The 14,379-nt window shown below is 47.6% G+C and overlaps 1 protein-coding gene across 1 annotated transcript in view; it reads right to left on the reverse strand.

Moving 5' to 3' along the window:
* SRRM4 (serine/arginine repetitive matrix 4) overlaps positions 1–14,379 on the reverse strand; it is a 140,788-nt gene that overhangs the window by 36,273 nt on the left and 90,136 nt on the right. Inside the window, exons 2-4 of the mRNA XM_019493617.2 lie at positions 11,739–11,885; positions 5,283–5,369; positions 1,273–1,344 (exon numbers count right to left, since the gene is read on the reverse strand). Coding sequence (XP_019349162.2) covers positions 1,273–1,344; positions 5,283–5,369; positions 11,739–11,885 — 306 coding nt within the window. The remainder of the gene's footprint in view (positions 1–1,272; positions 1,345–5,282; positions 5,370–11,738; positions 11,886–14,379) is intronic.

Below are 14,379 nucleotides of genomic sequence, written 5' to 3' on the forward strand. Positions count from 1 at the left end.
TGTCCTCTCGTGGATTCTGAATGCAGATGTGTGGTCCTCAACATCTGGGCACAGGGGTAGCCTTTGATTTGGCTTGCCTCTCCAACAATCTGATTTCTGCAGCCTCCATTCTCTTCATTCTATAGCAGGGGTCAAACTCATCCAGCTCTGTGAGCCAGATGAGGGGTGCAGGGCTGGCAGGCCCACAGACTAGCCATACTTGCTGAATCCAGCCTGCAGAGCTGGTCTGGTGCAGGCACTTCCTGTAGCACATGCTCTTGATTGGTTGCATGTACTACTTGCAGTGCACACGCTGGCTCTAGCTCTGCACGCCATATGCAGCACTCATTGGCCCTGGCCCCACAGGCTGCATAAGGTGGGAGGGGCTGGTCAGGGAGTGTACTTCATGCAGCACACAGAGCCAGTCTGGGGCATATGCTGCATGTGGAGCCTGTGCTAGTCCAGCCCTGTGCACTGGATCTGGCATGCAAGGCTGAACCAGCCCCAGATCCAGTGTGTAGGGCTGACCTGGCATGGACACCACATGTCCCAGACCCCTTGCTGGTTTAAATTAAATCAAGGGGTCTCCCACAGCATCCTGGCATGTTCTCTGGGACTCCCCCAGCATCCCGGCATGTTCTCTAGCCCGGGCAGTGCTCTCTGCTCCACAGCAGGGCTGGCCCCTCCCCTCTGCTCTCTGGCTGCAGCTCTGGCAGAGATGCAGCTGCTGTCCCCCTCCCCCTCACCACTACCTGCTAAGCAGGAATTCCTCTCCCCTCTGCCTTGTGGAGAGGTGTTTGTGTATTAGCTAGCAGACCACATGCTGGCTACAGTCCCTCTGAATCAACAGGTAGAATCAACAGGTAGCTAGTAATGTCCCTCTGTTGTTTTCTTAATGGAGTGATAAACACTGAGTTAGGGGTGATAAACACTGTTATCAATTCCCTGCTGGGCTAATCAGAGTGTCCTGCCAGGGCCTGGCCAGGTCCCCCCTCAGCTCAGTTGTGTGCAAGGGAAGGGAGGGCTGCACTAACACCTCCCAACTTCTAGCCTGAGCCAATGCAGGCACGTGGTGGTATTTCTGGGAAGTCTGTGCAGTTACAAAGTGATTTAGCCTAACCAGGTTAGACTAATGTACAAAGATTGAATCAATTCAGTCTCAGGCTTTCTGAATGTCTGTCCCTAGCCTTAGTGACCTTCTAACCACAGCAGTGCAGCTGTGCTGACCAGCCTGGTGCTTCAATGTGCAGGGGCTGCATGTGGGGCTGGGGGTGAGATGCTCAAGGAGAGTACCTGTTTCGTTTTCGCTTCTTTGAGCTTTTCTTCTTCTTTTTCTTCACAGGTGAGGGGCTGTACGATGGAGACCTGGGGATGGTGACAGTATATTAGAGCAGGGAACACTCACAAGGTGAAGTCGGAATGTCTACAGGGGAGTACCCTGGGCCATGGCAGCGTGATGCACTGGCCCTTTTCAGCACAGTCAAATCCTTGCTTAGCCAGACTAGCTGAAACTCACCCCCACACCCATCATGAAGCCTCACTGACTTTGCTGCAGTTCCCAGGCTGTGTACAGGAAAGCCCAGAGGCAGCAGAGAAAGCTGCAAGTTTGTATTGAGCTGCCTGGGTAGAGCTAAGGCAGGTTGAATTGCAGAGTCCTGCCAGATCTGTTGTAGCAGAGGCCCTTTTGGCTCTGGGTACTTGCACCTTACCCTGGACAGACAGGAGGCACAGCCAGGGGACACCAGCACCACTGCTTTGGAGTAACTGAACCCAGATTTTAGTTCATGATAAGAAGTGGACAAATGATTGGTTTTTCCATGCTGGCTACCTGCAGTCTGCACTTTCATGAACTTGCATTGAGCAAACATCTACCTGGGGATTAAACTGACTAGGCAAGAAGGAATACTACAAGTCCCCCAGTGTAAATTACACCTTTTCCTGATGGGCAAATTTCCCTGTAGGTGGAGCAACTTACACCACTGCAAGGCTGTGTGTCATGTATCCACTCCTTGTTTACTGCAAAATAAAGGCCTTCACTCCATGGGAAATGTATTCTATGTCTATTCCATGACTTGCTAGTGTCACTTACTACTTAGGCTCCAGCAGTGAGTAGCGCAGAGCATAAGCTGGGCAGTGCTGACTGGAAGCTCTGTGGTGAAATATGATGCTATTTCCAAGGTCACTGAAGCACTTGCCTGCCCCAGGGAACCGGGTTCTCTCTCCCATTATCATAGCTCTGGCTGGGCACATCCAAGCTTCCTCCAATCCCATGATCCCTTTAGCTTCTTCCTGTTCTAGACCTCAACATGAGCCTGAACCTAACACTGCTGCAGCTGGAGTGGCTCTACGAGGGGTAGGGACAGGTCACACTTAATCTTGGATGTTAATGCCTGGCCTTACGTTCCAGGGCCCTGCTCCTGGTAGAGCTAAAACTTTGAAGGACAAGGGGGCTGGGTGCACAGGTTCCAATGTATCAGTTGAACTGAGGCAGGTCAGTGTGCACAGCAGCTGCTTGCACCAGGTTGGGCTCCATATTGGGCATCAGCATTTCCATGGGCACCAGCATTCACAGGCAGCACAAGAAGGGGAAGGCAGGATCATGATTTTCATAGCCCTCTCAGACCTACTTTTATCAGGGACCTCTTGCCCTCTAGTGACTTGCTGTAATGTAACCTGGTCCTGGGTTCCTACCTGGTTTAACTGTGAGATGATGGGAGGGAAAGACATTAACCAAGCCATTTCAGCAGGTGCTACAGCAGCTGACTCAGCTGGGTAGAATTTCCTGGTCAGGCTGCTGGGGCTGTGACAGCTTTGCATTGCTGCCACCTATAGGCCCTGATTTTTCACACATGGATTTTCCCTGAGCCTCAGGTTCTCCCCACATGGGGTGTGTACAGAAGTGCTCTGTGCATGTTTTACAGTGCTGTAATTTAGAGCACTTTTTATCCCACTGTAAAGTTACAGTGCTCTTAAACGTGGCAGAAGTGCAGTGTTTGATGAGTGCGGGGGGACCTCTGAGCCTTCCTGCACTTTCCAGGCTAGGAGGCAGGGGCACTCCACAGCCTCCTGGGGCTTCTCCACTGGTCAGAAATTTGACTAGTATACAGAAGTTATTTGAAGTCCTGTAAGTTGCTAAAGTGCTGTAAAATATAGCGCTTCAAATTTAATACCTCAGGGTGCTCGTACACGTGATGAAAATTGGCTGTTTTTGTGGTTTAATTGCATCACACTGTATACGTGCAGGGGCTTTTTATGATTTAAATGAGTTTGCTACGTTGCAAACTAAACCACATCCGCATGTAGTTTAGATTGCAATGTAGCTATTTGTAAGGTTGCAGCCTTTGACAGCTCGCCCCCCCATGGGAGAGGCAGACTGAAGGCAGAAGCAGCGAGGGGCCCAATCTATTTTTTTTCTACAGAACCTGCCTCCTGTGGCCAGGGGGCAAACTGCCAGTGAGCTGAGTGGCCCCTGAGCTGTGGAGGGCCCTAGTCCTTCCTTCCACGGTGGCAGCACCCCTTGGGACTGCCCGGGCCGGCTGCTAGTGAGCGGGTGCTGTGCCAGCTCAGGGTTAGGGAACAGCTGGATTGGGCTGGGTGCTGCCTGAGAGCTGGGGTAGCACTTACCGGCTAGCCACCTGCCTGGGCACCCCTGGGGGGTGCTGCTGCTGTGGAGGAAAGGTCTGGGGCCCCCTGCAGCTCAGGGCCCACCGCCAACTCACCCCCCAGCCATGGGAGAGGCAGGCAGGCTTTATGGAAATAAAAAGAAAAGGAACAGGCCCCTTGCCACTTCTTTTCTTTCCTCAGCGTAGCCTGCCAGTGCAAGCTGCCACTGAGCCATGCAGTCCCTGAGCTGCGGGATGACTGGGTCCTTCCCCCTGTGAAGGCAGTGGCCCCTGGGGCCACCTGGGTGGGGTGCTAGTTGCACAGGTGCTCCCCAGCTCTCAGGCAGCACCCACTGGATCCGACTCTTCCCCAAGCCCGTGTCAGGAGCAGCAACTGGCGGACTTCTAGCGTGCAGGCTCAGGGAAGAGTTGGATCTGGTGGGTGCTGCCTGCAAGCTGGGACAGCACCCGCGCAGCTAGCCTGGGTGGTCCTGGGGGGCACCGCTGCCACTGAGGAAAGGACCAGGCCTTCCTGCAGCATAGGGGCTACATGGCCCAGTGGCAGCTTGCATGGGCAGGCTCCATTGAGGAAAAACAAATAGTGAGGGGCCTGATCTTTTTTTATTTTCTGCAGAGCCTGCCTGTCTCTCCCATGGCTACGGAGAAAGCTGCCAGCAGGCCCTGAGCTGTGGGGGCCTCCGGCCCTTCCCTCCACAGTGGCAGCACCTCCTGGACAGCACCTGCCTATTAGCAGCCCACCCAAACAGCCCCAGGAGGCACCACTGCCATGGAGGGAAGCACCAGGGCTCCCCAGAGATCAGCAGCAGCTTGACCCACTGGTAGCTCACCCCCCACCAGGCCACGGGAGAGGTGGGCAGGCACCATAACGGTGATGGAAGCCTAAATTGAAACAGTGGGTTTTTAAGCATCACAATTAAAAGCCTACCATTTCAATTTAGGGGACTAAACCCTCATCACATGTAGAAGTGGCCTTATTTAACAAGAGTTAATTTAAAGCACTCTAACAATTTTTAAAGTGCTGTAAAGCCATGCACTTTTCCTAAGTCATGGCAATAAAGCACTTTAAATGGTGAAAAATCAACTTCTGTACACACCTATAATTCTGCCCTGGAGCTGCTACTTTCAGGCCGTGGGTATGAGTCCCCCTCTGGCACCCATGCAAATGGTGGTGTTTGTGGTAGAAGAACCTCCATGGATCAGAAGTGCACCATGAAACTCCAAAGAGAGGGACTGAAGCTTGGGCTGAGGCCCTTAAGGTGTATCCTTTGTCCTTAGCTTTCAGAAACTCTTTGGAATATTCCTAGTATAAGCAAAGAGGTCATGGTCAGGATCCCTAACTCCTTCCAACCAGGGGACCCAGGACAGGACAGCTCCCTGTAGTTTGCTTTATAGTGTTTGGTCTGGACTAGATTGAAGGCTCAAAACACAGACTTCCCCAGATATCCCTATTCCTACCGCTCGAGATCTCACTGCCAGAAAGTCCAACATCAGCCTGTTTTTAGTTTCTCTCCATTTTCTTGTTTGACCTCCTGGCACCACACTCGCAGTTCTCTTCCTTCTGCAGCACTACTATTCTCTTTCCTGTACAATCACATGCTCTCACCTAACCTGCAAAAATTCTTCCTTTGACTAGAATCTGAACCGTCTCCAGGCTGTGGTTACCCTTCTTTCTGCACTTACCTCCTCCTCTTCTTACGTGTAGATTTCTTTTTCTTCTTCTTCCCCCTGGAGGGAGGTGGTGGCATGCACTCCTCATGACCCAAGGAGCTGGAGAGAGAGAAGAAGAAAAAGGACCTTGGGTTGACTAGTGTCAGCCAATGCTGGTTTTGTCAAGTCCCTGAATTCCCAGCTAGTCCGCATTGAGGGACATTTCCTGCAGCAGGGCTGTCCATGAAAGACTGGGTTTCATGGCAGATCTATAATGCAGGGTGAATACTTAATTACCGTGTCATGAGTAATTTGGTCATGCTTTAAATTAACTGTCTCCTCTAAGGATTTAATATAGATATAATGAGATAGCTGCTGTATGTTGCTCATATGCCAGTTGATTATTTAAAACATATTTCTTGAGGTTAACAACTCTAATAGATTTATAAGTTTTGTTACCCTCAGTAAATATGTTTTAAATAATTAATTGGCATTTAATTCGCATACAATAATTATTGCAACTAGATACATCTCTGTAAATTTAATAACAGAGTTAATGTATGTTAAAGAGCAATTGATTATAAAAAATATTTATTGAGGTGTTATGGTAATTTAATGAGATATATATCTCTTACACAGTTGTTAAACCTCAAAAATATGCTCCTATGAATTCATTTTTGAACATTTGGTGCATAAGCATATTGCATTTAAATTAAAAGCAAATACTGTAGTTAAACGAGTGTAGGACTCTTAGTTTAAAATGTGACAGTGATTTGTGGCTATTCTTTAACCAAAGCAAACAATCTTAAAAATGGAGGAAATGGGTATAGGCTAAGGGATGGAGGAGGTGATGGGGCATCAGGACTCCTGGGTTGTGTTCTTGGCTTTGATCTTGACTTCCCATGATACCTTGAGCAAGTCATAATGTACTGTGTGGAGCAGATCCAAGCCAACACTGAGAGGACTGGAAAATATCACATTGATACAAGCCAGATTTCATTATCTCAGCCTCCCACTGAAGTTAACAGGAATTGTGGAGTGTCAAGACCTCTGAAAAGCAGCTTCAGAGGTGTCTTTATTTGGGAAGCCTGCAATGGTGGCACCTAAAATTAGTAGATCCCTTTGAAAAGACAGGCTTTGGTGTGTCTTTGCCTTGTTTTCCCCATTTACAAAATGAGAAGACAGGTACTGAAGGGATGGTGTGTGGTTTAGGCCAGGTCTGTAGAGTACTACTGGGGCCTCATATCTGCCAAGTGATCCTTGGGGGTTGCACATACCCAGCAAAAATGTACTCTGCACCAGTTTCACACAACACCCATGGGAGCACTGCACTGGTAAAAGCAGTTCAGCTGGTAAAACGGTGTCTGCACTGAGACTTTTGGTGGTCCAGCTGTGATGGGCAGGAATTCTCCCTGCCCAGGACAGATCCAATGGATCAAGCAAACCTTTGTTATTATTCAGGAAGTTCTTAGGGAGCATAAACTAAAGAAACCAGATTAGAATAGAGAAGAGCAGACCTGGAGAAAGGGTACTTGTTATTACTTATGGAACTACCTATGGCATCAAGACATTTCACTTGACAGGGCTGTGGGTTGGGCTGACTCGTGCTATTTTGCTCTTCTGGGCAAATTACATTTTGCTGCCCCTTCCCCCATTTGCAGAGCTAACTACACTAGCAAATCCAAAACTGCAGATCATTAGGTGGCTCAAGAAATGCCTCCCTCATATCTTGTCAGTCAGGCGGCTGCCCAGTTGGCCTCTAGCATGGGCTGGCCTTGGCTATGGGAAGGAAGGGCTGACCTGCAGTTGTCACTAACTCCTATTCAGGATTTTTCATATGCTGAAGGGGGCCCAGCCAGACATGGTCTTGTCTAGGGCTTGAATTACTATTAAAATTACACTCCTGTAAAAAGCCAATTGTGTAGTGCTTTTAATACACTTTTTTATTGCCCTACAAAACTAAACTTTATGCTAATGCTTTGGTCATGAACCGTGAATAAATTAACAGCACAGTATTTCTGAAACAGTTGAAAAAAGGCTTTATAATCAGGACTCAAGCAGTAAATGTGTAACAAGCAGAACGCTTCTCCCTCCCCTTCCACAGAGCTAGCTGCTCACTAATTTATTTTTAACAAGGGGAATGAGCCCCATCAGGGAAGGATTACTGAGAGATTCCTACCAGGATCAAGAGCGCATCAGTCTTATGCTTCCAAAGCAGCCAGAAGGGTCACAACTTTAAAGAGGCTGGTTCTGCCACCCATCTACATGACTTTGAGCTCCCAGCAGGAGGGCAGTCTTGTGGCTAAGGTGCATGCCAGATGTGGGAGATCTCCATTCAGTTCTTGGCTTTATGTATATGAATGTGGGCAGTCATTTAATTTCTCCAGGCCTCATTTCCCAGGGCTAGTTACTACCCTTTCTTTTCTAGTTACAAGTTTTTTAGGTCAGGGCCTCTCTCTCACCCAGGGTTTGTGATCCTGGGAGCCCTACCAGGCTCTGCTGAATAGATCAGAGAAGTCCAGCATGCTGCAAGGCAAGGTGCTGCTCAGCATGTATGAGACTGGGAGAGTCTCAGCCTAACCCAACTACAAAGCAAACTCTCCAGCACAGGCTCACAGCACCATGACAGAAGAGAAAGGACACAAACGATTTGGTTTCACCCTGCCTGAAGTGATGTTGCCACAGCTCCCCTACTACAAGAACCAGCAGACTTCCAGCAGGAACCAGCCGGAACCAGCAGACTTACAGACCCCCTTTGAAATGGGGCCGCCACAACAGTAAGGTCTGGTGTGTACTGACTGTCCCTCAACAGCACTCTACCCTCTAAAACAGTGAACAGAAGATGCCATGTCCAATGCGACTGCAAGTACATTCATCCCCCTTGCTCCTGTGACAAATGCCCTGGCAACTGGGAAAAAGCTAGGAATGGCAACTGGGAATGGCCAGGCCCTGGCTCTCACAGAGGACCTGGGAGGTGGTGCTTCCAGGTGCACGATGCATTCTAACACCATGCCGGGACATCTGCTTTAATGCAGCCTCTGGCAATAAGGTGCTTATTATTTGTTAAGCACAAACACAGGCAGCTGTGTTTGTCTTGTAGGGCTTACAGTCCAGCTATACAAACTGGCACACCTAGGAGGCCCAAAGGCTTGATGTTTTATTGGTGTAGTTTAACCATCTTGGGTTCAAAGTAAGTGGAGGGCTTGGAGGGCAAATGTAACAGAGGGTCTTTGAGGTTGCATCCCCTTCCTGATATATTTGATAGCCTGCCTCCCTGCCCTTCATCAGCAGTTGCATAAAACTAAAGCAGTAACACATAGCCTAAGACTATGGGAGAGATCAAAAGCATATTCTGCTCCTGTTCCTGGGCCCTTTTTTTAGATGCATCAACTCCATGTCATTCGAAGACACATTCTCTTTCACCATCCTTTTGCAGTACATTCTCCGGGCACCGAGGTCAGCGGATGGATTCTAGATTCATACCGACATAATAGGGAACAAAATCTGTCCCATTCACTTCAAAACACTTGTTCTTTTGAACACGATTATGGGTCAATGGTTTGCTTTTTTCTAGGCTGAGACACCAGCTCTGTACACGATAGTGAACATCAAGTCATCCTCTCTTGCTCAACAAAGCGGGGAATGGAGCCTCCTCCTCTGATTAGCATTTAAATATTTCCTCTCTTGCTTTTTCCTCTCAAATATTCAAATCTCCAGTGGAATATTTGTTAGGAGATGTACTACACTGCTTTTCTGATAGTGGGCTTGATGGGCCTTTTATCTGTGCTAAGGTAAAAAAAAAAAAAAGTCTTTTTGAGGAAGACTGTAATTTTTCTTTAAAATCAGACATCAGTCTCAGTATAGAGGCATGGGGGCTTTTTGTCAGCCTTGCAAGCTAATTTCCCCCAGGCTGTCCTGCCTGAATTGTGGAATGCCGTGCTCAGACTGGTTCGCTCCTGGTTTGCTTCCCCATTATATTTTCCCCATGAGTTTGCTCCCCTTTAATCGGTCTATGACAGTTTTCCACAAGCAAAGGCCCACCTGGTGCTTTCAGGGACAGAGTTGTATTTTTGATCAAGAAACTACAAAACAAGACCAAACCTTAACAAGCTTTCCAGGCAGCTCATGGGAGGTTGTTCCAACATGCTGTGTTTGCTCTGCCTCCCAAACCAGCTGCCACCCCTGCCAATAGGCAGCTCCTTTGAAATGGAAAGCTGCAGGACTGTAAAACAGCCACCACCCTTACAGCTGAACCCTGTGCTATATCTGTAATAACCATGCTGAACCCAAGCCAAAGAATTTAATCTGGTTCTGCTGTACTGAGCCTAGTACCATGGTCTTCCTCCTGTGAGGTTTATTGTAAAGTTCCAATTGCTTTTCAATGGAAAGAAATCCTCTTTTGATTCAGGGCACAAGGCAACCCCTGCCTGCCAGGAGACAAGCAACAACTTACTTTGTGGCAAGACTTTCTGTAATAACCTCTTCTAGGGCTTCTTATCTCTCCCTCTGTAGCATCGTGGGGGCAGGGCATGGCTATTTTCAGAATAGGGGTGAAAGGGAGCAGAGGGGAGCTTGTTCTAGTGTTCCCCAGCAGGCACTGGAGAGTGGGGTGAGTGAATTGGAGCCCCTCTACCTTGGGGGGGGGGGGGAAGGGGGCAATACACCTGCCCCACCATCCAGCAGGGGCTGAAAAAAACCCAAACCAAACTCTCTCTGCTTCCTTTTTCCCCTCCCATTCTGAAAACAGCAACAAGCTGGGAGTCAGCACAGACACAAGTTACAGAAGTCACTGTTTTGAAACATCTTCATCTGAACCATCATGCAATAAGGGTTCAGATTTTCACCTGATCAGCCACTTCTGAAGCTATCTGCAGCTGTGCACTTGTGTTTGGTCACAGCTATAGACAACTCTCTGTGGCAAGATCAGGTGAAAATTATCACTTCTTTCTGTGCCCAGAGACTACATAGAGGAGAAATGTTTCTATTCCCACTTCACAAAAAGCAGGATGAGATGGAGAGACTGTCAGAGATCACCTAAAAGGTCTGTAGCAGGCCATGGAATTGAGTCCCAATCACTTGGATTCCCACTTGTCTTGCCCAACAGACCATCCATCCTCTTGACTTCTCTGCCTTTCCAAGTATGCTTTACTGATACTTTAAATACTGATTTACTTCAGTAGGTGCTGTGGACACTCAGTACCTCTGAAAACATGGCTATGCAGTCCTTGGCCCTTTTTGCTGCTTTCTGACAGCTTATTCAGATGACCTTCAGCTCAGGCACCTCACCCCTCACAGCCATAGGACAACAGGAGAACAAGCATTTAACCTCCAGCCCTGCCAGCAGATTCATGCAGAGCCTCTCTCAGTTTCTGCCGATAACTTCTTTTGTCTTTAATGAAGAAACTTTCTCCCTGAGCTGGTTGGGCTTTAATTGTTTCCCTTCGATTGTAATCAAAGTCTAATTAAAAATACACTTTAGATTATTGTACTGGTTCGCCTGAAATCTAAAGATATGAAATGTGTTTTCTTTCTCTTCTAGCTTTAACCAACCAGATAGGCTTTAATCCTGGAGATAATTTAACAGGCAGGGTTCAGAAAGTCTAGGCACTTCATTTAGAAACTTTTGATTCATTTTCCTCTGTTCAAGCCTCCAGAGGCTAAAGATGAATCAGTAATAAATTGCCCCTCTACCATCACAAGCCCTGCATTGTTGGGCTGTGATTGAGGGGAGGGTGGAAGGGAACCTCTTCTGTTATGGCAATTCTAAACTACCATCACCACCACCCAACATGGGGCATTGGGATGCTGTGTTCAAACCAGTTTCCAATGGTGACCAGCCAGCTCATGCTCACAAACAACAGATTTGATACCATTTACTTAAGTACCCATCTCAAGCAGACACTTGCAAACTCAGCCCAGGGAATTCACAGTATGTGGGGACTGCGGTGATGCTAGGAGTTCAGCGGAAGATGCCATTGCGACAAGCAGGAGAATGAAGTGCCCTCCATACTGAAATGGGGCTAAGTTAATAAACTCACCCACTTAAAAGCAGGTATGAAGCCATCATGACCACAGTGGGCTAGTGGCGCCCAGGGTGGATGCCAAGGGGGAAGCTCAGCCAGATAAATTAATCTAAATTAAACTTGAAAAATGGACTAATTAAACCCTATGAAATCCCTGTGTGGACACACTTACAAGAATTAAAATGGGCTTAGTTCTGAATGAGTGTCCACACAGGGATTTAATGAAGCTTAATTAATCAATTTTAAATTCATACTTTCAGGTAATTTGGATTAACTTCCCTGAATGCCCCCGAAGACAAGCCCTTAGACTCCCATGTACAACTGAATGAAGACTGCAAAATATGAGAGTCCCTGCAGGGATGGATGGGAGCATTAGGAAGATAGCTTTGCATACTCGCTCCCACACAAACCGTCCCCTTGTATTTCCAACTGCTTTGAGAAAGGACATCAGGTGCTGGGACTTTACCTGCGTGATCTGTGGTGAGTATTCTCTCTGCGGTCCTTTCCTTTCACACAGCCATTGGTTTTGGAGGCCTCCTGAGCAAGGTTTCCACTTGGCTTTTCTGAGCGTCTGTCCTCTGTTGGGTACGACAGGCAGTTTGTTGTCTCGCTTCTGGGGCAACAGATCAGAGATACAAAACAATGCAGGATCATCCTTTCTGGTGGTCACATTCTTTGAATTATTACCATGATCATTATTTCTGTCATAGCAGTGCTTCAAGGCCCCATCTGCAAGCATTGTGCTAGGCAAGATACAAATGAATAGAGAACCAGAGAGCTTACACTCTCACCAAGATATGATGAGGGGGGTGGCTTTCCTTCTACAGGCAGTAGCTGAGACCCAACCAGCAGCAATGACTTGCCTAAAGTCTCACAGGAAGAGACGTGAATTGACTGACCTCTGACTTCTAAGCCCAAGTTTAAGACTAACTGCAGGACTGCTGGCTCAAGACAGAATATAATACCGTATATAAGACCTGTGCTGTGTCAGAGAGGTGACACAAACAACACTGTAGAAAAGAGGCTCAGCAGGCTCTGGGCAAATTATTGTTTTGAACATTTTTCTTTGCAATACAGCTCTGGAGCTCAGACTATTCAGAAAGCCAACAACATAATAGAAGCTTAAGAAGAGAACGTGGTGGGACGCCACAAAGCAGTGCCTCGCAACAGCGCACAGAAGGAAGCAGGAACCACTTCATCCCATAAAAGCAACAAGGGGATTCTTCAGCAAAGAGAACTATTTTCCCATTCTCTTTGGTGTCACGGGAAACATTCACACTTCAAACTAGACTCAAGATGACCCTGGTTTGAAGGCTGGCTGTGATGTAACATAGGCACACTTCAATCTAGCTTCACATAAGAGGGGCCACAAGCATTTAGAAGCCAAGGCGGGAGGCTGCAGCTGATGACAGCTCATTTAATAGGTAAGGTATGAAGGAAAGAAAAAGGAAAAGAAAAGGCCAATGATTCTCCAATGCTGTAGCTCTAAGGCTACACAGAGGTCTTTGGGTTCACCCCAGTCAATGGGCTGCTGACTTTCACTCCAATGTCCACTGGCTTCAGACTGTACTAGCCAAACTGCCCTACTGTAGACCAGCCACAATATGCTGCTTCCATTTGCTGAGTGCAGCTGTTGTTTTTCTTCTTGGCAGTGCCTCCTCCTCAACTTCTCCCCCCAGGACACAAGATGAATAGTTTTCCTACTTCTGAGACTAGCACCTTTGGCAGTGCTAGAGAGTAGCTTGGCTGGCACACCTTTTGTCTTTACCCAGAGGTCTTTTCTGAGAGCAGCAATGTGAAAAGCACAGTTTAATGGTACAAACAGGCCCCACAAAGGAAGAGGGACCAGACCTAGGTCAGTTCCAGCAGGAGAGAGAATGCCCTGACTGGGACGGTCCAGCAGTGGATTGTTTTTGGTTTAAATGCCTGCCCTGACTTCATTTAATCCGAAAGCTATGGTTAAATCTGGAAGGAAGAAAACCCTCCTGCCTGGAGACCTCCTCCTCTCCTGGCTTCTGGTTTTGTGGGGTTGGCAGGCAGACTTGAACCAGAAGCTTTCAAGTGGCTTTGACTCAATGGTATAGTAGAATGGCTGGAGCTCCTGAGCGAGGGGAAGGTGGGGAGTTGGTTGAGATCAATACAACTATACTAAATGCAACCAATAAGACAGGTGCCCTTTGATTTTGTCTTTTATGCATATCTGCCTTTCCAAGACCAAACCTGCTGCTTCAGAGGCTGATTTTGAGTGTCAACATACGTGACAATAAGGAACATAGTACTCAAAACCTATCATTGTAATTGGCACTGACCAGCTGACTATCAGCAGAAAGGTTCCCGAAAGCAAAGATGATCTCTCCAACTGGAGATGAGCCAGTGTGGGAAAGCTTGCTCTGCCATTGCCTAACACTGCCCCATTCAATAATAATTAGAAGAGTTCAGCTGTGGGGCTTTCAGGCCAGTACCTGATCAGTTTGAGAGAATTCTGATCATTTAATAAGATGGTTCTGGGGCTGAGATTTTGTATTGAGACAAAAGGACATTCTCCTGTATGTAACCAAGTTACACATGGAAAAGTTTGGCCTCAGGCATGTTTGTATGCAAGTTAACCTATTATAAATGAATGCATTGTTCTTTGCTGTCAGCCAAAGGACAATTGTTCTTCTAGACTCAGGAAGGCAGCTGCCTTGGGCAGCATGGTGCCAGTAGAAATCAAGGGCAAGTAGATGACCAAAGTCCATCTGCGGCCACCTTTTTCTTGGACAGTTCCGCATCTCTAATGCCAGTTTAATCAAGCACAGTGGCTGCCACTTGGTCATCAGGTGTTACAGAAGGGAATGTGGCTTGTCACATTTCTCCTAGCTAAGGAAAAAAGCAGAAGAAAGAGCAAATATTCTGCTGCATCAGTATAAACAGCTCCCTCCTTTCAGCCCCCTAATGAACTCTTTGCATCACAGAATCAGACAAGATATGGTCAGACAGTTCACAGGGCCTGTCAGCAATTTGGAGCTCACAATTTACACCTGACATAACCATAACTGAATGCAGGTCATAACTTTCCCTTCCCACCTTTCCTCACTTGTGCCTTATCTTTGTTTTCCTAACTGCCA

This window comes from Alligator mississippiensis, chromosome 10 (genome assembly GCF_030867095.1).
Source record: "Alligator mississippiensis isolate rAllMis1 chromosome 10, rAllMis1, whole genome shotgun sequence".
In the NCBI taxonomy this organism is placed as follows: domain Eukaryota; kingdom Metazoa; phylum Chordata; order Crocodylia; family Alligatoridae; genus Alligator; species Alligator mississippiensis.